At 41.3% G+C, this 23,818-nt stretch overlaps 1 protein-coding gene across 2 annotated transcripts in view; it reads right to left on the reverse strand.

Moving 5' to 3' along the window:
* RAPGEF5 (Rap guanine nucleotide exchange factor 5) overlaps positions 1-23,818 on the reverse strand; it is a 221,175-nt gene that overhangs the window by 64,699 nt on the left and 132,658 nt on the right. The window contains exons 10-11 of one of the 2 annotated variants that reach the window (XM_046669359.1): positions 4,912-5,027; positions 4,380-4,468 (exon numbers count right to left, since the gene is read on the reverse strand). In XM_046669359.1, coding sequence (XP_046525315.1) covers positions 4,380-4,468; positions 4,912-5,027 — 205 coding nt within the window. Of the gene's footprint in view, positions 1-4,379; positions 4,469-4,911; positions 5,031-23,818 lie in introns of both variants that reach the window. The other variant, XM_046669358.1, reaches the window with a different exon arrangement.

Genomic DNA, 23,818 nt, shown 5'->3' on the forward strand with positions numbered 1-23,818 from the left:
CACCACCTAAAAATTTCTGTGCCTACCCTCACAAAGTTTTAGTCCTGCAAAAGCCATGCTGCTACAGGGTTTTAAGGTCTTGCCACCTGCAAGAGGCGGCCTGGAGCAGAGGCACCAAACATCTTTCCAAAAATCCTAAAAGGTAAGAAAATCAAGGAAGAAGTTCACCTAAATTGTCCTCTCCCTTTCCAACGATCACAAGAAAGCATTCTTAATTTTTCCTCACAAGAAATTTGTATCAAGTGCATACGACAGGCTTTGTGCTGGCAGGAAAGACGATAAAAAAGTTTTAATGAAAAATAAAGTACCTGTCCTAGCTTTACTCAAGGTTCCATCAGTGCTTTGCTCTAAAAAAGCCATTAAGCTGGCAACGGAGAATAACTTTTGGACTCTATCAATTGAGTGAGACACTCCTATAACAAAATCCACGTACTTGCAGAGATGTTATTGCCTCGTTAAACGGGTAAGGTACTCGCTTCCTCAATGACATGCTCAACCTACTAGGGGCTGCTGAAAGCAAACCACCAATACTGAGGCATCCACGACAGATCAAAGCAGGCTGAGCAGACAGCTCCACACCAAGGACACATTAATAGAATACACTGAAGGATAACCTCACGAAGTAAAGAAATCAGCCATGCATTGAAGAAAGCAGGTCAAGCTTAATAAGAATCAGCTGGTAGGCTTTACCTAGTCCCACTATCCTATTCTGTTTGCTTATTTTTCTTGGAAACCTGTAATCAAAGCCAATTTTCTTCAAAAAGATGAATAGAGTAAGGAAATGAAAATAAAGAGTGGAGCAAATAATGCACCTCCTTTTGTGTTTTCCCTAAGGTAGACACATCATAATGCAGATTTAGAAAGAAAAATCTATAAGGTTTTTCTCTATATAATCCATCTGACACATAGTTCTTCCCTTGCTTTGAAAGAGAGATCATTATTCTCAGAAGCATCTCTAAGCAAAAAGCACTTTATCCTTTCCAGGGAGGGGAAAGGGTTAAATAGAAGTAGCAACCACCACACACCCTGCAGACCAGGCCTGGCTGCTGCAAACTTGCTCCTCCATCCCCCTGCTCCTCTACTCACAGCTTGTTTCTCTTCCTTCTTGCCTTCCTTGTAGTTCTCCTGGGCTGGGAATGCCCAGTGATGTCTGCCCTATTTCTGGGAAGATGAAAGATAGAGCTGCTTGATTTTTCTCTAACATTCCCAATGTTTCAAGTCAGAACCTGAACCTTGAAAGAAAAGGAAATCTTTGAAAAGAGCTTTAATCACTTTCCATGTTCACAAACAGATATTCAGTTACTAGACTCAAATAGCTGTTCCATTTTAAACAACGAAGAATTACTCATTCATTCATTCCACAGATATTCGCTGGATGACCCCTTGCGCCTGGTACCACCAGGGAGGAAAGGTATGCACATAGGGAACTATGAAAACGAGCATGGTAAGTGTTGTATGGATCTAATCATTTAGCGAAATCACCAGTAGGTTGCTTTTAAGCATCTCTAATGTTATTTTTGGTTTTATCATTCAGTTCGATTTGGTGATAGAATACCATATGAATTGTTGTTTTCAATTCTGTTCTTGAGTCAAGTAGCAACAGGAATACATTATCTCAATTGCCTTGGCATTCTCCTTCCTATTCCATTCAAATAAGTAAACTTTGTCTCCATTCGCATGTTAACATCAATTAGTAATCACTTCATCTTGTCCTTTGTGATACAGAAGGTCTCTTTCACTGTGCCTTGCACCTAGACTTTCACAACTAAGTGACTTTTGTGGGAGAGAGATGGGAAAAAACTTGCTTGGCTATATTCCCCAGCCTCTGGAGGGTATAGGAATGTAAGAATCCAGTGCAGGCTCACCTCAGCCTCCAGGACCATTTATTTCCTCCCATGTACCCTTTCTTCCTCATTGCCACTGGGGCCATGTAGACGACCACCATATGGCTCCACCCCACCCCATATGGCTCCATCTCTCTAAAAGGGGCGCTCAAGAACATAAAAATGCTGCTGTATACTTTTAGTGCAGCCCCTTCTCATTTTCCTCCATCTGTCTTCCATATGTTTATGCGACTCTATTAGGCTCTTGCACACACAGTCCTTTTATAATGAGGGTTGCCAGCCTGACCAAGATAAAGAACTAGAATTCACCTTTGTCAGTGATAACGGGCCTCAATTACTTTAAACACGTGGTTCATCTCGTATTCAAACTAATAACCACTTTTCTTCAATATGCACATGAAATTTATTTTATATTTATGATATTTCTCTTAATTTTATCAACAAAAATCACAGGGTGGCTTTTCTGTTGTATTTTCTCTGAGTGTTGTAAAGTTTTGAAGAATTGTATGTGACTTCCACTTAGGTGTGCTTATTATATACACATCAATCACTCTTCAAAGTTGACTTTTTCATTTTCATAAAATGCTCCTTTATTTGAAGGGAGAGTTGTTACCATTTTTTCCCTAAAGTATCCTTGCAAAAATCTGAAGTTTATATGTGTCCTCTACAAACTCTAAGGAAATGAGTAGGAATGAGGAGATGCTGACCCTGAAGAGGCTCTTGCTGCCCTGCTCAGGTCAAGCCACTGAGTCCTGTCCTTTTTGCTGTGCTGAGCACGTGGCTAAAGTGACATATTTGATCCCAGGGCCAGTATAACAGCCACTAGACACCATGCACAACACCATGTCTCAGCAGGACGCAACTCCTGACATTAGGAACAGTAATCAGAGCGATTTCTCATTCTCAGTGCTAAACAGTGGGAACTTGTTAGTGGGCTCCTAGGCCATCTTTCTAAAAAGACTAATGACAACAGAAAGAAAAAAGAAATCAAGTAAGGCCTAAAATTGGCTTTAATAATTTCTATACTTCCTAATATGACCTAGACCGAAAGTCTTGTATAATAGAACTGTGGTGCTATTAAGAAGAAGAAAGCATTCAATCCCCCAAAACATCTACCCGTTTAAGGGCGTCCTCTTCAGGGCAGATAATTTGCCTGTAATCTAGTCCAAACCACCTGTGTAAAGCAGTCTGGCAATCAGTACATGGAAAATTATGCCCAGTTCCATGATAATTATATCTGATGAAGCAGAACATGGGAATTGTGCTCAAATGCACAAAATATCGATAGACGTACAAAAACAACCCAGCACATGCCACAAGAATACATTTTTCTTTTAGCTTGTGCATAAATGACAAGTATTGATTCCCTCCCCAATTATATGCAAATAAGGTATTTATTTAAACTTTGAGATTGAACAATAACATTATACTAGGATACTGATTGGGTCATTTTGCATTTTTTTTTTACCCGCTTATATATTTCACATATCTTTGTTTCTCTTAGTGTCCTTTATAATGCAGTGAAGAGCCAGGCATCAATTATGTTCAGGAAAAACTACTGGGACACAAGGAAACTCCTGCTTGCACCTAAGCTGTCATTTTACAATCCTTCCTGCATGGAAAAAACCTAAGGAGTTACTCTGCACTAATTCAACCTACCAATACCTTTTATTAATGCAGTCACTATATTGCAAACTGTGGGCATTACAGGTGCTGTGATGGCAGGAAAAAGTGCCTTTTAGTCAGGGGATCAAGTTACAGAATTTAGGCTACAGCCAGAGGCCTATTTATTGGAATAATTGCTCCAGGCTGGAAGAAATTACAATTCTGGTTAAGAGAAGCAAGTACTTGCCCTTCTGTGATAAAGGAAGTGTGGGTAGGTCATTTTGTAAATGCAATGCAGTGTTTCCACAAGTGCAAGTGTGAAAAGGCTAAATGGGTATTTTTCTCCCAGAATAAGCAGAAAGGACAAGAAGTCAGATCAATAAGTCTTCAGTGAATAAGAATTTCTGGTCTAAGAAGTTACCAGTATCATATTCTGCACTGCCGGGCTTGCCCCCAGCAATTTGCACAGCACTTCGAAAAAGGCAGAAGTTGCTGCTAAGCTTACAGTTGCTGGGTAGTTGCATTAATTGTTGACATTTCCTCCCCCAGCTCAGTGCTTTCCACAGGCCAGGTGAATGCTTGCTAACCCCCACTCCTTCTATTTCTTTCCACTAAACACTGGCTATTGAATGTTGGCCTCTTGCCAACTGCCTTTAGGTGAGATTTGGTAAAAAAACTGCCAAAGAAACAAGAACACCTGCCTTCGTATCATTTTCTTTGTACAGCTATTTTCCAGGCAGCTGCTTGGGTCTACATGTGTCCATTTACTGGATTTAAACAAAACAGCATGAGCGTAAGGGGGAGGTGCACAAAGCATATGCTATTTCAGCCCACCCTGGTTTCAGCTACAGTAGGAGCCTTGCCCCTAAGGATACTGACAAGGGCAGCCACAGATGTGAGTGTGGAAGGAGGAGACACCCCCTGCCTTACCTGTTTCTTTGTCCTGGACTTCTTCCAGGTGCAAGTCATTCAAAAGGTGCTCCAAAATCTTCTCCGGGGTCCCGGACACGACCACGTATCTGTCAGAGAGCAGAGAGTCCACCGAGTCATCCTCGGTTGAAGACTGCGAGCGGCTGCTCCATTCATCATCCTCATCCTCCTCGTCAATGTATTTGAAATAAGGCACATCGAAGGTAGGCAAGGGCAGCTCTCGGTCTGAGAGCGCCGCGGATTCCTTCCTCTCTAAATTAGAGTCAAAGACCCTCAGCCGGGAGCTGCCCATTGTGAACAGCTAGTAACAAAGGCATCCCCTAAATGCTAAAAGATCTTGCCATCTCTGTCCTTTCACTGGGAACTGAGTCCATCTGGCTGCTAAGAGCTCTGCAGTCAGCTAGAACGCTCGAGAGGCGGAGAAAAAAGGAGGGAGGGAAGAGGAGGCAGAGGGAGCGAGTGAGATGGAGCAGAGAAGGGAACGCAGGCGAGGGAAGGAAACAGGAGCGCGTGCCTCGGTGGAAACTCTCACCTCCAATCGCTCTCCGCACTCCCGGCTGGGGGGGCTGGGCCACAGCACTGCACTTTCTTCAGCACCAGGACGTTCTGCTCTTGGTCTTTAACCTGAACAGTCGTCACTTCATCGTCCTGCTTTAATTGTGGACGGGAGTGAGGGATGGAAGAAGGAAAAAGGGAGAGAAAATTAAAAAGAAAAAAAGGAGCTAACTAAAGCTGCATTCTCTTGAGTTGCTGTCCACTGTAATTTCTTTAAAGATGCAGAATAAATTAGGAGTCTGCTCAAAAATCTCCCTCTAATGGTACAGTGTCCAGGCTCAAGTTCTACAGACACATAAAGCATTAGAGAGACATAAGTACTTTAGAGGAAATAGGAAAGAACATAAAGTGGGGATGGGATTCAGAGTTCGTTTTTAAAACCACTTGAATGATTTGAATGAAAGAATCTAAAGTTCGAAGTTTTAAAAAACACAACACACTAATTGCACGTGTACTATATTCTCTTTTATCTGGTTAATGCTTATGAAACAATCACTGTATTAAAATTGGAAGGTCCTATAAAACATCATTTAAACACTAAAACAATAAGCCATGTTATGTAGTTATAGCACATACATATATTCATCTACATCACAGCCTTACTTTAAAAGGTGAGCAAAAAACTACCCATTCAGCTCATTTTTTTTCCCCGACTTGAGATGGCCTTCAAATTTATCGTGTGCTTGTTTTGCCAGAATACAAGCAAAAATGGATCTCTAGTTAGAATCTCATCTAGGCTGAAATTCGGATGTCATGGGTGAGTGCACAGACTTTCTTCACTTCAGTCCGTTTTAAAAAGGAGAGAAGGCTGAACAATCATTCATTTCTGCACACACAGCTTCCACAGCCCAGAGCCAGCATGGCCCGCTGACGTGGCTGTCGGAGTCGGGCTCCGTGCTGACCCAGCAGTGTGCAGCCTGGCCCTGAGAGATGAACGCTTCCAGAGTGCGTAGCGTGAAATTCTCCTGATGTGCGACACCCAGGAAGAGTAAGGTAGCCCAAGAAAAAAAGCACTGTGAAATACACGTAAGAAAATTTAGCCTCTCTATTTCTGAGGATCTGAGCAAAAGATTAAAAGAAGAAAAGTTGATAGCAAGTAGGCTTCATCTTAAAAATGATGTTGCCTCTTTAAAAAGGGAAATATATCCTAGGGTTCCTAGCACATTTCTGCTACTGGCAGAAAATCCTACCTATAATTAGGTACAAACACAAAAAAAGGATATTTTTCCCCCAATGGATAAAAAGTACTCTGTCCTTGTGCCTTATTAATCAGTTCCACAGATCTATCAAGGACGTCAATGTATTTTATTCCCCTCTCCTAAGAAAAGGAAGGCATTAATCTTGTCATAATTGCCAACCAATCAGTGATAAAACTGTGATTTCCATTCCCGGTGTCCTGATTCCTGAGAAAAGGTAGCGACCTAGTCATTTGAGTCTTCCAGGATCTTCCTAAAAACAAAAAATATTAGTTGTTCTAAACAGCAATATAATTTTATGATTATTTTTTAATCTTTTAGTGGCAAATAATTTTACTATGTAAAACTGATGTATTACATTTCAGCAAGGTCAGACATGCAGTTACTGTGGCAATTAATGTTGGATATTCATTGTTAAACTCCCTGAGGACGGCAGTGTGACTCCTGTAACATGAACACCAATGTGTAATTGCTATTTTTCATTTCTCCAAAGGGTTTCTTTTGTTATCCATATGGCTGAAGTGAAATAACGTGCCTGGAGAGACAGGCATATATTGACCGAAAAAAAAAAAAATAAGGGGGCAGAATGTAGGTCTGGGATACTGAGACACACAGAAATAATTTAGTAAACTGCAGATTTGAAAGGACAAAAATCTTTCCCTGGTTTTCCTCTCATTATAAGCCATACTCATTTTACATGAGCCTGCTGTCATTCTGAAGTACATTTTACATTCTACGTGCACGTGATATATGGCATTATTAACTTCCACGGGCCATGCACATACATATGGATGGAAAGGGCTTCTCTAATGTCTGTGTAACTAATATGTATTACAGGGCTGTGCACAGAGCAGCCACACTCTGCTGGGCAGGGGAAGAGCTGAATCATATTGATGTACTATCAATAGCATCTTATGTCATAGTGATAGTTTCCATTTTGAAAACCTGTTAAAAAATAAAGAAGAGAAAAAGCAGAAAAATCAATGTATAAAGAAAGATGAAAGTTATCTAAAATTGCCAGGAAAACATAATAATCCTATGTATTAAGTCTGGCTCTCAAGAAGGAAGGCTAAATTAATGCCTCCTGACCCATGCACCTTTACCTAACTGTTCCTCCTGAAAAAGAGCAGAAGTACCATGGTTGAGGTTTTGGGTATGAAACTTTATTCTAGTGTTTGCTTGGTTAAGAATGAAAGTATCTGGAGAACTAATGATGGAAAATATGTTCAATGACAAACAGTTCATGGAATGCAAGTAAAGCATTAAAATGCTTATTTATAGTCATTCTTCAGCAAATAGTGAGGGTGTCCTTTGGGTAAGGCACTTGCTGAACCCCAAGAGGCAAGCAACGATGAGTAAGTTAAGTACCCTGCCCTTAAATGACAAGTTAATAGGCTCCATAACAACATAAGGCTAACTCTGTGAGCACCCTAAGATGAGGGCAAATGCAAGCGACGGTGCAAAGGCAGAATCCATGGGATTTGATAGTGAAAGCTCACTGCAGGGACAGAGAACAGGAATGTCACTACACGGGGCAAAAATGTACAGAGGAACTGGTTCTGGTGAGACTGATGAATCTAGTTTCAGATACTGATGTTTTAGTACTGATAGCACATCATGCTGTGGATGTTTGGCACGCAGTTAGAAATAAAGAATGATGACTCTGGACAAAGGTCAACGACAGAGACAGATCCGTGAATTATTCCAGTTTGGGGAGTGGATAAGATTGTCAAGGGGGAACAGGAGAGAAAGGGAACTACAAAGATGGGGACAAAGGAAGAAAAACACAGAAAGTAGGGAGTAGGATGTGGGGGTTCAGAGCCACGGAGGAAACCTACTCATAGAGATTATGAAGAAATAAAAACAAAGAGAACTTGGACAGCACTGTCTCAGGAGATTCAAGGAAAAAGCTCATGCGTTGCAAGTTTACAAAGATGATAAGTCTAAGGAAAAGTGATGACGAGATCACTTTGGATCCAGGGGTGGGAACAGAAGTGTTAATGTGTGAGTGAATGTGGAGGAAGTGAACAGACAGGGAAGACCACTTCCTAGGAATTTCATTTTGAAGGGAAGGAGTCAGACCGAAGAGTCTGCATGGCTGGGAAAGGAAGCGAGGTGAAGGGGCATCGAGAAGAGGCAACAGGGTCAGGAACACAAGTGGAGGGGTCGGGCTATAAAAAGATTGAGATTTCTTCCTTTTAAAGATTTTTTTTATTTTTTTCCTTTTTCTTCCCAAAGCCCCCCGGTACATAGTTGTATATTCTTCGTTGTGGGTCATTCTAGTTGTGGCATGTGGGACTCTGCCTCAGCGTGGTTTGACGAGCAGTGCCATGTCCGCGCCCAGGATCCGAACCAACGAAACAGTGGGCTGCCTGCAGCGGAGTGCGCGAACTTAACCACCCGGCCACGGGGCCAGCCCCGAGATTTCTTCCTTTTAGAGAAGATCATGGGAAAGAGGATGGGTGGAGATTTAGAAAAAAATTAAAGTAGGAAAAATAAGGAAGCTGAGATAGATCATATGAGATGGTCTCTATCTTCCTAATAGAGTGGGAATTGAGACCATCTTGTAGAGTGAGGCGGTTGAGGGTGAAGTTGGTGGCCTAAAGAGAATATTATTAGAAAAATGGCTTCGAGGGGTGCAACAGGGGATAAAAAAAGTCATGGAAAAAAGGATTGCCAGGTAGCCTTGTGGACTGCTGAGAGTAGAAAACACATGGTTATGGTTTTCTGGATTTCTGCTGAAGCACTCAGAAATCTTAGAGGAGAATAGTGAATGATGGAGTCCACCCAGGAGAAGGTGCTGGCAAAGGAGACAAGAGGAGGTGACAAGGGGAGGGATTCTGGGCAGCGGTCAACAGACCACGAAAACAGCTCATCGCCACATGATATCTGGTTAGGGAAAGAAGTGAGCCAAGAAAGAAGCTGATAAACTAGGGAAATGTGGAGGGACCGAGGACAAGTCCCCACAGGAGCTAACGGAGCAGGCAAATGGTAGAGGAGGAAGGAGGTAGAGGCTTTGATCAAGAAGTTAAATATCTGAAGTGGAGCCGTTCAGAGCAGTGAAAACTGAGGAAGAGAAAAGCAGCCCCTGACCTCCAGGAGCTGGCCTGGCACTCACAGCTGGGCCTTGGTGTTCTCCTATCGAACATCAATGATTTCATGAAAAATCAACATCAGACAAGGCCACTCTGTGACCAGGATGGAAAAAGACAGAAACATGGCCACTCAGTAATCATATCGGAACACAAAGCAAGAACATCGGCCAAGCCAGAAAATACCAAAAAGCCAGATACCGAGGGGCTGCTGCTTCTTGCCCAATTACAGCTGTAGCTTTGCTTTAGTCTTCCTTCCCCACAGATAGTCCAATCATAGAGTTACCCTGTTTCTTGACAACATCTAACCCAGAGAAAAGCCCTGCTTCTTTAAACCCTCCCCAAAATCACCTAACACAAACCCAAGTCCCACAAGTCTTTTCTCTTAACACCCTCTTAATACTGAGCTGCTCCAGAATTCCCCATGGTGTGAGGTCTCCCTCACTGCAACAAGCAGTAAACATAACTTATTCAACTCTGTTTTCCTGGTGATCTCTGGCTAGAGGACACTGACAAGAGTCAGAAGATGCTGCCTTGCCATTAGTATGGAGTGGTATGGAGATGGTGGTTAATGAAGTCAAGGATAAAAAGCATTTCCGTGTAAGGGTGATGAGAGAGTCATACACAGGAATATTCCTGAAAGTGATTGCAGGGAACGGGGCTCAGAAGATGGTGAAGTAGGAAACAGATAATAAAGCTATTAATGGAAGTGGGAGAGCATACTGGAGTGGAGGAAAGATGACCCAAGCAAGTGGCACAGGCGTCAGGAGAGAAGAGGCTTCGGTAGGTGCAAGAATGATGTGGAAAGTGAAGTGGGGAATGGGGTGTATTCCCAGAAAGCACCATGTTCCTTTATGCCTTTGTCCATGGTGCTCAGCCCTGGTTTGTACACGTTCAATGAGAAATTCCCCCCTCTCCCAAAAACACAATTTAGCCGCCAGATCTGCAGAAACCAGTTCTTTCCCTCTTCTCTTGAAAGGATGGTGGGAAGAACAAGAAACTCCAACAACTAGGCCAGATGGATTCTTCATAGCTTTGCTTAGGGGGATGTAATTTGGGATGAGTGGGGAGAAGGGGAGCAGAGGAAGTGCAAAAATAAATGTGTCCTCAGATGCAAGTGAGGGAGGATGAGGGATGAAGGGAAGCTGTTTGATCAGACAATCACAGGACCATTGAATGGAGCCCATCAGGAGTATGAAAACAGAAGAGGCCTCCAAGTTTTCTCTGCTCCTCATCTGTGTTCCATTCTTTGGGCGAGTAGCTCTGATTTATTTTCTTTTTATGGCTACCTTTCTATCCTGCCAGTGAATTTCGAATGAATAGAACCGGTACCTTTGACTTACTTTAGACTAACTTCTGTGATCATGATCAGCTTTGGTATTTCTAAATAAAACTTTTCTTTCACTTATTCACATGAAAGATTTATTTTTAGGATGAAAATACTTACAGAGTGATAAAAATATTGATTTTTTTAAAGTACATAAGGTGACGAATTGATGCTCACAGTTTAGCAGGTCTTAACTTGTACTGTCCTGAACCGAGGATCTGACTGTATTTATATTTTCACTCATCATCAGCACTAACAAGAAAAAGTGATTACTAAGGGATTTCTCAGGCCTGCTGGAATTGTCACAACTACTTGCTTGATTTTCCATTATCAGAGATAATGGAAACACAAAGAGTCCCCTAGCTTGATGCCATGGCATTCAAGAAGTCATATAAGTAGCACAAGTTGCAATGCCGCGTCCCCTCAAGTTTGTGAACACAGTAACTGAAGATGCTAACTTACAGAAAATATTCCTCTCCCAAGTACTCACATAAAGCAGCCACTGGTATTCTCCATGGCATCGTGTCCCTGCTGCTCTGTGAGCAAAACTCCTACAAGAGCTTCACTGGGGGTTCATGGATGGGCTTTAGGGACTCAGAGAACCCTCTGAAAGTATATAAAATTGTTACATGTAGGCACATTTTTCTGGCAGAGTCCAGAGTTTTAAGGCTCACTGAAGTCAGTGAATCCCAAATGGTACAAACCATTCCATACGATGAAACTCATACTTATTACCTCATCTAAGGAGCCTCCTTTGACAAGTGTCTTGCCACTAACACACTCTATCCAGACAAGATGCCCAAAGAACCCTGTCATGAAATCCACCACACTAACCTCTAATCATCTGTTTCTTCTGTGTTCTCCACTAAATGATGACATCTTGAGGGCAGAGATGTGACCTCCATTTTTCTTCCTAACACACAGCTTAGGACCTGGCATGTGATACTCACTTGGTAAAGGTTTATTGAACATGCAAATTAACGAGAAAGAGAGTCAGTGAATTACCTTTAAAAGGCAGAATTCTATCTCACATGGCTCAAAGGTCACTCTTACTACGAGGCTTCCTTTACCCTCTCCACTTAGTCACTTTTCTATTACAGTGCTCATCACATGAGATAATTGTGTTTTGAACTTGAGTGTTATAATTATTTATCCCATCTGTCAGAATTCTACCAAACTAAGCTCCACGCAACTAACATATAAAAGGCCACCCAGCTAACACACCACTAGAAAGGCATTCAGTAAATGGTACTGCCCCTCAGTCTAGGGCACATGAAAAAAGAGGGGTAGGCATGAACAGGTTAAACTGTGGGCTACATTGTGAACTGGGCAAGATGTGTATTTTGTGCCCTCTAATTTTCCCTTCCTGCTACACTGGGCCCCAACGAGGAACCTCAATGCTCCTCACGTTGGCCCAGTGCTCCATAACCAAACCTGGTTGAAGCAGGCAGCATCAGAGAACACTTCAAATGGAGAACACGAAAAAATCACCTAGTGTGATGCCATAGCATTCAAGAAGTCATATAAGTAACCCAAGCTGCAATGCTTTTTTCCTTCAAGTTTGAGAATACACTAAATGAAGATGCTAACTTAATTATAGGAAGGCATTTGCTATGGACTGCATGTTTGTGTTCTCCCTCCAAAAATTTATGTTGAAACATATGAAGCCCCAATGTGATGGTGTCTGGAGGTGGGGCCTCTGGGAGGTAAGTGTATCATGAGGGTGAAGCCCTCATGAATGGGATTAGTAGTCTTATAAAAGAGGTCCCAGAGAGAGCCCTCGCCTCTTCTGCCATGCAAGGACAGACCAAAATGGCCTTCTATGAAGCAGAAGGCGGGCTCTCATCAGACACTGAATCTGCCAGTGCCATGATCTTGGATTTCCCAGTCTCAAAAACTGTGAGATAGAAATTTTTATTGTTTATAAGCCACCAAGTCTGTGGTGTTTTGTTATAGCAGCCAGGACAAACTAAGACAGCATTTATAGCCAACAGCTTATTACGACTCCTTTCATCTCACAACCTTCCTGGTCTAACTTTTATTCATCTCACAAAGTTCACTTCAAGAACTGCCTCCTCCAGGAAACCCGCCCCCTCCACCTCCAGTCTGCTTTGGTTGGCTCTTCTCTGTGACCCCACAGCACCACGTGAATCCTTCTGACTCAGCATTCTGAAAAGCACATATTGATACACTTTTTTGTCTCCCTTCTAAAGCATAAGCTCACTTGCAGGCAGGCACCATATCTTCGTCAACAGTGAATTCCCAACAAATAGCCAGGTCTGGACACTTCACAGATACTCAAAGAACATTAACTGAATGAACAAATGAATGAACAAAAAGACGAACGGATAAATGCACATTTTAGAGTGGAAGTTTAGAGACCACCACCTTGAATCTCAAAGAAAACATTTCAAGCAGTGAATTCTGATGGTGCTGAGATAGCGGCTATTTTGCTGAAAGGAGCTCTTCCTAAGGATATTACCAGTGTGTCCTGTTCTGCATCTTGACCATCAACTTAGATGAAGCACTCAAACAGATATGAGTAAACTGAAAACAGCTGGCATGCTCTTCCAACTCGACAATGATAAAGCTAGGCATGGGGTTACACGTCAGATCAAATGACCTGCTCTAATTCAGGATCTTAGCCTGAGGAGAACTGATGTGAAAAATCATTGTGAAGCAGCCCCAGGACTTGGCCAATATATAAGAAAACGCACGATAAGTATTTTTTGAAGTATAAAACGTCATGTAATTATTAGTTACTGGATCATTAAAAGCTAATATAGTTTTATCTCATAGTGGTAGAGGTACCCACAACTCAAGAATTAAGGGGATAGCACAGCCATATGCAACAAACAGACCCACTAGGAAGGGACAAGAAAGGAGGGAATCAAGCCATGGCAGGCAGATAAATGCACAACAACAAACATTTATGGAAAGTTTATCATATATTGGGCAAAGCTAAGAGCTGAACATCCATTATTTTATTTAATCACTACATCAATTCTATGAGGTAAATACTATTAAAACTCCCATTTTGATAAAGTAACTTGGCCAAGAATGATCAGGGCAAGGGCATGGTAAAGCTGAGATTGAACCCAGATGGGCTCAAGCACAGAGCTTAACCAGAAACACAGATGTCCCCTAAAGATGGTCAATAATACACATTAGAGACTACAACTATTGAAAAGGACTTGGTTTACCCTTGGAGCGCACAGCCAAAGCAGGCCAATCTGCTTCATGGGTCACGCAACAGGTACGTCTAAGTCATGGTGAGGCTCTAAACCATTATAGTGGCCAGTTTTTAGTTCTAGATGGCCAGTCTGGTTTGAGAAAGCCACCAACGGACTGAATTGCAAGAGCAGAGGAGGGTTGACAAGGGCTGAGCGTGGTGTCAGGATCACAGCTAAACCAGCTCAGGCCAGGGCAAAGCTCAAGACCCAGCTAGGTGAAAATGAAGTGCTGGGAGGAATAGAATTAAACACGGCAGGGATTAGAGGAGTCTGGAAGTCTGTGGGCACCTGTGCCAAACAACTTGGATATACAGAGACAAGCAGGTTAAGGCTGGTGGGGTTTCCAGTGCACAAGCTGCCTTAGGCCCGACGGGCTCAAGCGCTGGGTAGACACTGAATTGTACATTTTAAAATGGTTAATTTTATGTTATGTGAATTTTACCTCAAAAAACAAAGAAAAAACCTGGGCTGCGATGAGCCTGTGGGCACAGGGGATTGCTGATGGAGGGTACACAGAACCCTGCATCAAGAAGCTACAAGGAGGTCTGAGAAACATGCTCAATGAGGTACAGTCCAGGTACCTGGAATGTCTAAGAAAGAAAAGATCAGAAGAATGAAACTGTAGTAGGTAATTTCCACTTTCTGAGCTACCCTGCCTTGTGAGAGAGGGAGCCATAGGCTTACTCAGGATGTTCTAGAAAGGTGACCTTCCTTTAATGGATGGCTAGATAAAGGAGGCTGATTGTAGCTCAATTTAAGGAAGTACTGACAACAGAGGCAGAATGAGCTCTCCCTCCAGCTGGACCAGAGCCTGTCAGCAGTATCACAGAAAACGTGAAGATGGCTCTTCAGTGAGAATGGGGCTGGACAAGATGATCTCAGCATCTTTCCCAACACTAAGGTTCCACAAAATTCAGCTGTCTTGACTCCAATTTTCTCACAGAAGCCCCATGTTGGCTCTCCTAAACAGGAAAATTGCACATGATTTAGCAGTTAGGTATCTCTTCTCATCTTGTCCTATGGAAATTCACACAGAAGCTTAGCAAACCAAACCACAAATGCCCACATCTATTCTTGGACTGTAAATGTGGGTATGGCAGAATTGGAATAGTTATCTGAAAAAAAATCTCCTCCAGCCAAAACCAATTTTGTCTGAGAACAACCTTCACGGAATTTGCTGATAATGTATCTCCTGAATCTTTTCTCTCACGGAAAAAAAAGTAAACAGATTTTTTTTTTTAAAAAAAAAAAGGTCAAAAGAATATTGCTGGCAAGAGAGACCTGACTAAGAGAGCACACTAAGAGAAAGATTAAGTAAGCAGATGTGTGTCAAGGTGAGCGTTGGCTTAGATTTACCAGACTGCAAAGTCGTGGCCTTACAAACACATCTTTGTACAGGCTACTCTGGCAGAAAGAGAGTATTCAAATAATGACAACGGATTTCTTTTTTTATTCCACATGTATTAAGATTAATGACTCAAATTAAAGCCTAAACAACACTAATAGGACTCATCATATCAAAACTAACAAAATCTAGGTAAAGTCTGATTTTCGTAAGTGTGAAAACAAACATAAAGTTGCTATGTAATATGACCAAACTCCCACAGAAAACCAGTAAACATGACAGGATGGAAAGCTTCTGGCTGCTAGAGAAGAACTCTGTTTACTAAATCCTATTGCCTCTAATAATTATCATGTAAAACAACTTGTCTAAGAACACTAAAATTAGGGAAAGCCTAGGAATTTGATCCTAAGGGCAACTTCAGCTGGGAAACCTACTTCACAATATAGCAGGAAACATGGGGATAGACTGTAATATCTTGAAATATAAAGTCAGTATCTTTTCATCCCAAGTATATTTCAATATGCAGTATTAGCTTGATGGATCATTCTGGCAAAAAAGAGAGGCAGACTCAGCTGGGGTTCTGAAAGTGTTTAATGAAGGAACAATTTACAGAAGTGTGGGTAGGTTTGAGGAAATTAACCAAAAAATGGTGAGATAACCATGGGCCAGCAAAGAGGGAGATCTGACTACCCCTGGGCCTGAAGGGGTGAGAGGAGGTAAGAGTGAGTGAGAGACTCCCAAGGAAGAGGGGCAGTCACAGAGGGACGTGGTCACTGCCAGAACTGCAGGAGGCAGCAGGACAGAGGTGGAAAGAAACTCCCTGAACTCTCCCTCCTGCACTCTGACCTCCTGCGACATCTCCCATTGGCCAAATCCCATTTGGAGGTGGAAGGCAAGAGATCCAGGGTGATACAGTGCACAGGGGTCAGGACTCACTGCCCACCACCAGAGAGCAGACATGAGAGCGAAGCAGGGCATGCAAATGAAGACAATCAGTGCATTTGACCTTTCAGTGTCCAGAGAAGCTGTGTCAACTTATCATTAATTTAGATGCCCACCTTACAGGTCATGTCGTCCATCATCTTGCTGTTAGGAAAACAACTCAAAAAATCTAATAGCTTTAGAGTAGGGTATGTTGTTAGCATTTCACTAGCTGACGTAGTCTAATTCCTGCATGCTTTACTGTCTTAACACTCTTTCTTGTCTAATACTTACATCAGTTTACTGCAACTCAGATCCTACAATTTGCTTCATACTCAACACTGCCCACATGACCCTTGAGAATTGTTATTAAATTACACAGGTGTTATTGTTTTTAACATAAAAACAAATTTTTATTAAATCTTTCCCAGCAAGTCCTCTAGTTCGAGGATAAAAGTTCTTGCTTGATGATCAGATTTGGGGGTGGGGATGGAGGGGAGAAGAGAGGAGTGATGTCAGGACAAGTTCCACTCTGATATTAGTGGCATGAGACGAGGGGCTTGATCTGTTTCATTCTCTGTGCAGTCCCACCATCCAGAACAACACTGCCTGTTAAATGAATGAATGACCTAGTGAATGATGGATGTGCAGACAGATACCATACATCAGAGTGGCCCAAGATCACGGAGAGAGAGCTTACCAAAGGCAAGGAGGTAAAGGTTCAGCCACACAGGGACTCAGCCCAGAGAGCAGGCTAGGGCAGAAGGGAGAAATTCAAGCGAGAAGGCTGCAGAACAAAAGGTCAAGATCTAGACCGCCTGTGGCTAGGAACCAACGCTCCAAAGTCAGATGTGGGCAAAAAGTCTGATTAATGGGCGCAGCTCACTTACAGCAGAAACGGAGTTTGAATCTGACTCTGGGGTCTTTTGAGCCACTTCTCATCCAAGGGAAGTCCTGTCCTCAGAGAAAGGCTGAGTTCACAGCTGCGGAAGAGGCCTCAAACTGTACTGAGAGGACAGGGGCCATGGGACTTGCCTTCTCTGGAGTGAAATCCTGACCACCGTTTAATAGCTGTATTCCAGAGGAAAAAAAGGTACTCCCCAAATCCCAAAGTGTCATCCAGAATATGAGGCTATTATACCCCTCAGAAGATTTTTAGATACTAAAAAAGACAGCGAATACAAAAGGACTAGCATAGTCCCACTCCAACTATCCTTCAATCACCAATGACTAGATAAAACAATTTATTTAACAATCCACATGCCTTACCAAACTCCCTTCCACCAGACCCATGCCAGGGGTATGGTCCATTTCTATCCCATGAGTAACAACCGATTCTTAATCAGTACAAAAATTAAACTCAGATGATGGCAGCCCTTCAAAGCACTTATGACCTGAATTAAATTAAACTGATAGCCACCAAAGAGAGACCTGCCTGGGTTCAAATCCTAGACTTGCCACTTACTGGCTGGGTAGTCTTAACTGAGTTGTTCAATCTCTCCGAGCATCAGTTTTCTTGCCTGTGAAATGGGATAATGCCTATCTTATTGACCCAATTATTAGTGCTGGACACAGAGAAAGCCCTCAATAAACAGATGCAGAAAAACATACAAACTATATTGCAACTGTATGACATCCAAGTATATTAACACCAAAATGTTACAAACTGGATTTGTATCAGGGCCTTGCTACAATTTTGTTCATGTGTATATGTGTTTAAGTATCATCCATATTTAAGGAAACACACAATGATGTCATTAAATTTTTTCAGCTGCATTGAAAACTGCTCCCTATGGTGTTGTATGCACCATTGAGAGCCAGAGACCATTGCGGGAGTTAATTACAGAGCTCACTGAACCTGGAGGAAAGAAGGCTCAAAGCCCTTCTGCTAGAGGAGCAGTGGGATTGAGGAAATGGATCATTTTCACGGCACTCTGGCACTCACCTCACCCCTCAACCCTAAATCTCACTCACCAAGAAGCCACCCACTTCTAGAGGGTGGCATCTAAAAGGGGGACGAAATTCAGTTGTTCCTGACTTTTATATTTTTAAAACAAAATTTCAAGAGTTAGTTAATGCCTTATGAGCCCCTTGTCTTTGGGTGGGGCTCCTGGTTATCTGCAGGGGAGTAATCAGCATCCTTTAGCATCAGCAAGCCTAAAGTATAAACGGGATAAAACACCAGCAGCAACAAACAAGGCGTGATATCAGCCATGGTCACTGGGGTGAACTCCCCTGCTTCTGCTGCCCCTCTGTTCTGGATATGGTGGTTATTTCGTTCAGCTAAGACTCATGAGTTATAAACACTGGTCACGGTTAGCAGGCCCCACGGAATATGAGAAGGGTCAGCTGAGCTGGGAAATCACTAAGACTTACCCCTTGGCTTCTCTAGAATCAAGAGGCCTAGGTCAAAGGGCAACTGAGGGGTACTGCCTTGTACACAGAGGATCTGATGGAGGCCTATTTGAAGGTAATTCAGAAGAAATGAGGATGCCTTCAAATTCTAAATTAGATCCTTAAGCATTTCCTAACATGTGGCAGAAGAAAAGGGAAAAAACTGTCAACGACTGGGATTACTGGAGAAAAACTTCGCCTGTCAATACTTTGAATATGTGAATCCTGTCAGCCATGGCATCCAGGCAGACTGCTTATACGATATGTTCACGACAGATTCTGTCACACTGGGATTTGCAGAAAACTGAGATGACTTAATGCTGAGAACAGTACTTATTTCCTTCTCTCATTAGTAGTATACCTTGATGGTCCTCAAAATTTACATACTACCTGAAATTTTTAAAAACCCCAAAATCTGAAATCTTGCTTCCAAGGAGATTGTCCAGAAATGACAAATATAAATGTTACCCTGAAATACCTTCTAGTTTCCAAGAATTCTCAAATCAAGTGCGTGTGTGTGTGTGTGTGTGTGTGTGTATGTCGTACATGCAAAGCTATTCTAAAGGGAAAATATCAATATTTACACTTTCCCCCAAGCAGCCCAAAGATGGGTTGAAAACCTATGTGAAATCATGACTCAGATGAAGTTTCTACATTCTGGTGGCAGATACACTTGTCATCTGGGGTTTGAATAACTCACAGCAGCAGTTTTATAGAAGCCTTTAAAGTCTGAACCACAGGAGGACGTATGGATCCTTAGAGCAGCACTTGATAACTAGCCCTGAGTGCTTCCTACGGCTTTGGCTTGTCTTCCCAAATTCCTCTTATAGGAAACTCAGTTGTGTTTGGAAATGCCTCCTAACTAAGTAAAGACCTAATTTATAAACTGAAATTACTTGAAAAGGCTAGCTCTTAACTCTGAATAGACCCAGCAGAATATTCTTCAAGTTTAAAAAGTATTAAATACTTGAAGTTTGATAAGAGAGTAGATCTTAAGTGTTCTCACCACACACACACACGGTAACTATGTGAGGTATGGATATGTTAGCTTAATTGTAGTAATCATTTTACAATGTATATGTATACCAAAACATCACATTGTAGACCTTAAATATATATGATTTTTATTTCTCAATCATACTTCAATAAAGCTTGGAAAAAAAATTTTAAAAATAAAAAATAAAGCAATACACTTAGAAAAAGGGAAGGCTTCAAGTCAAGGAACTCTACAAACTCTTTCCATATCTCTTCTGTGTGTATGTGAATGTGTATTTACGTGTGTGTCTGCGTGTGTACATGTGGATATGCCTGTGTGTGTCTGCACGTGCATGCATGTGTAACTTCAGAGAGGACAAAACAGGAAGAAAAAGGGTAGCCTCAGTACTCATGCAAGTTATGGAATGAACAATCCCTAGTTACCATAGCAACTGCGAGATCACATGGCCTGGGAGCAAAGAGATACAAAGCATCTTAAGTAAACACTCTTGTTTTCTCATGTTTTGTACATTCCTTGGTGTTTTCAGAGAGGCACGCCTTTGGTCTCTGCAGTAACCATCTCAGAAACCTCATTTCACAGTTTGAAACAAGACTGGGAGACAAGTATTACTGTGTCGCTCTTGGTTCATTGCACAGCCATGGAGAGTTGGTATTAAAATAGGTTAAGAAAATTTAAAATGCAATGAAATACTGTTAAAACTATTTGAGAGGCAAACAAAATTAGGAGGTAAAAAGAAAGAGAAGGGGCCGGCCTGGTGGCGCAGCGGTTAAGTGCGCACATCCTGCTCCGGCGGCCCAGGGTTTGCAGGTTCGGATCCCCGGTGCGGACATGGCACCGCTTGGCAAGCCATGCTGTGGTAGGCATCCCACAGCATAAAGTAGAGGAACATAGGCATGGATGTTAGCTCAGGGCCAGTCTTCCTCAGCAAAAAGAGGAGGATTGGCAGCAGATGTTAGCTCAGGGCTAATCTTCCTCTAAATAAATAAATAAGTTAATAATATTAAAGAAAGAGAAATGGTTAAAGTAAGACAAAAATAAATTTGGTTGCAAGTAGTAGGTCTCTCTCTCTCTTTTCCTGGGGTGAAGCATGGGTGTGGAGGGAAGAGAAGAATGGATTGAAAAGAAATGGAAGTACTTAAGTGACAATACAGACAAAAATATCTTCTATTTTCCTGAATACTAACATGTTCTTGTGTGCCAAAGAGAACTGAAATCCTCACATATAAACCCGCCCAGGTAAGATCCTTGCTCCATAAACTGTGACTCAGTGAAGTTTGAAAGTTTGTGTCTACTCTTTACCAAGTCTGAATTCTCTCAAAGGCTTGTCTACAGTTACAAATTGACTCTAGATGAACCTCCCTATCTTTTCTGCTTGTCCTTTCCAAGGTTAATTCTCCATGCTACAAAACCTTTAATTTAAAACTTTCCATCTCTGATGAAGTGGAATCCTGGAGCTGGAACAACCTGAGATTTGTGCAGATTTGGTTTGAGTGCTTGAACTTTGGAAAGATTTTAAACCGCCCGCAATTGCCTTCTCTAGTGGATTCAGGTCAACAGACATTGATTGAAAGCCTAGTGGCTAGACACTGGGGATAAAAGTTCAAAGAAAACATGAGGATTGCTCTCAAAGAGTAAATTGTTTATGAGAGAGAGAGACATGGGAGAGATATAAATTCACATTTTTAAAAAGCAGTGGTTTGGAGTTAGGCTGTAGATAGTGATTAGTTAATGAACTTAGCCAGTATAAATAATTAGACCGCTTTCTTGTTATTTCTAAGAGTTCAAGGCAGTGAGATGTAGCATTTTTTTAGTTTGTCGTTATTTGGGAGTTCTGTATCTCACTCCTCCTCAGGACATTCTGAACTCAGAAAAACAATTCCAAATATTTAATGACTCGACTTGAAATATGGCTTTAATACCCTCATAGCAGAGATACTTCTAGCTGGATATGCTAGATCAGCTGTCTGTCCCATATCAGCACCATTTCACAAAGAATAAATTTTTAGAAGTTCTATCCACAGGAGTATTTTTAGTACATAAAAGAACAGAATGATTTTTGGCATTGACAGGCATATTCAATCAGAGAAAAAATGGCTACTCAAAGCCTTCCAAGTAATCAATTGGTATCCACTAAAAACTGGCAACATTTTCCCAAAAGTGTTCAACATTCAAAAGTATGGATGCTGGTGAATTTAGGGGGAAGGGGAGGGGTTGTCAATTTAAGAAAGGAACTTTAGATCTAGAAGAAATCTGAGATCTCTAATATCCTAACTTTATAGATGAAAAAACTGAAGCTCTGAGAGGTAATGGGACTCACTAAATTTGTTCTCATATTTAATGTGGAGGAAGTTTGTTAACAGAATGTCAATTCTTACAGAATAAAATGGATTTTTTAATGCTGGTAACAAAATAGCAAATTAACTGAAGAAAAATTTGGCATGTGACAGCTAATCAAGAAATCTTACTTTTACATTACAAAGACAAATCCCAACTATATTAAAGATCTGAGTGAAAAGTACAACTCCTAGAAGAAAGAGAAGAAAATAAAATTTTTTTTGAGGAAGATTAGCCCTGAGCTAACATCCGCAGCCAATCCTCCTCTTTTTGCTGAGGAAGATTGGTCCTGAGCTAATGTCCGTGCCCATCTTCCTCTACTTTATACGTGGGACACCTGCCACAGCCTGGCTTGATAAGCAGTGTGTAGGTCCACACCCAGGATCTGCACCAGCTAACCCTGGGCTGCTGAAGCAGAGCATGCGAACTTAACCACTATGCAACCGGGCCAGCCTGAGGACCTTCTAATTTAAAGGCAATTTTTAAAATTAAAAAACATGAATAGTTTTGCACATATATGTATAAAAATAAGTAAATAAGGAAGAAACAAACTGGGGAAAACTATATGCAACAAATATGACAAAGATATTATATCCTTAATATATAAGGAGCTTATTCAAATCAATGAGAAAAATCCAAATGGAAAAATGGACAAGGAGGTGAATAGATTATTTACAGAAGAAAGATAAATGGATTGCTATCCATTGCAAATATTCAACCCTACTAGAAAAGAAATGTAAATTTGAACAAGATAATACTTTCTCCCCAATCAATCCAACAAAAATACTTAGTTTCTCATCCTAAAAATCATAACACTAAATGAGAGTGAGGGTGAGGTTGAGGGCATTACAAGACAAGTACTTTCATGTACTGCTGATGTAAGTGAAAACTGGCAGAAGCTTTATGGCAAGTAGTGGAGCAAAAAACATAAAAGAGATTAACACAGCTCATACCTGTGAGTAGTAATTACCCAGCTAGAAATTTATCCTGAAGAAATCTAAACTTAGGTAAAGATTTTTGTAGAAATGTGCATGTCAGATCATTTAGAACAGCAAAATTTTGAAAACATATTTGCCCCCAAATGGCAAGGTCATTAAGTAAAGCATATTATGGACACATAAGGAAAGCCTCATAATGTCTAAGTAATATATGGGGAAGGCAAGGGGGAATCGTGGTTAGTTATCACTAAGCTTTTCTTTTCTTCCTAGTAGCTTTCTATTATTTCTAAATTCTCTACAAAAGGCATGTATTACTTTTACAATCAGTAGAACATTAAACAAAAAAATCTTTAACAGAAATGTGCTATAAATTCCAGCAAACTGCCTGATACCTTATTCTTGACTGTTAAACACCTATAAACTTCTTCGAGAATGAAGCTTGTTTTTGAAAACAAATTTAATCAGTAAAACAGGTCAAGAACTATCTGTAATATACTGATTTTTTTTTTTGGAAAAATATATTTTAGCTAGAAACTGAGGGAAGGGGAGAATGGTAAATGCCAACAATACGTAACTGTCTTTAGATTGGATATTTATGATCTTTGCCATTGATGATTTGTGTCCTTACCTGGTCATAACCCACGAAGTAAAAAAGATGATGTTTAATTTTGCAAATACCTCACAAGAATGTGAGGAAACAATTTTCTGGAAACAAATACTTTATTCAAAGGACACCTCTTTCTTTCTTCTGTCTGCATACTGCCCTTCTTCACTCTCCTGTGTTTGTTTTCTCATCCTTCTCCCTCCCTAAATGGTGGGTGCCTTTGGGGCTCCAATCAGATCTTGCTCACTTCTGTCTCTATTTTGTGTGACGCCTGGCTCATAGCTGCTCAACAAATGCTTTTCTCAGTGAATAAAGCCAAGGATAAATTAATCTTAGCCAGATATTTAAAAAATTTGTTCTACATATGAAAAGGGAAAAGTTCTACAGAGATTAAAAATTATTTAGGACCTCAACAAAATCAGCTTTATGTGTTGTGGTTGAAGAACCACTCCTGGAGGCAGCAAGCTAAATAGCTATTTAACTGTGCCCGATCTTCACCTGAT

Source organism: Equus quagga, chromosome 8, assembly GCF_021613505.1.
Source record: "Equus quagga isolate Etosha38 chromosome 8, UCLA_HA_Equagga_1.0, whole genome shotgun sequence".
Lineage (NCBI taxonomy): Eukaryota > Metazoa > Chordata > Mammalia > Perissodactyla > Equidae > Equus > Equus quagga.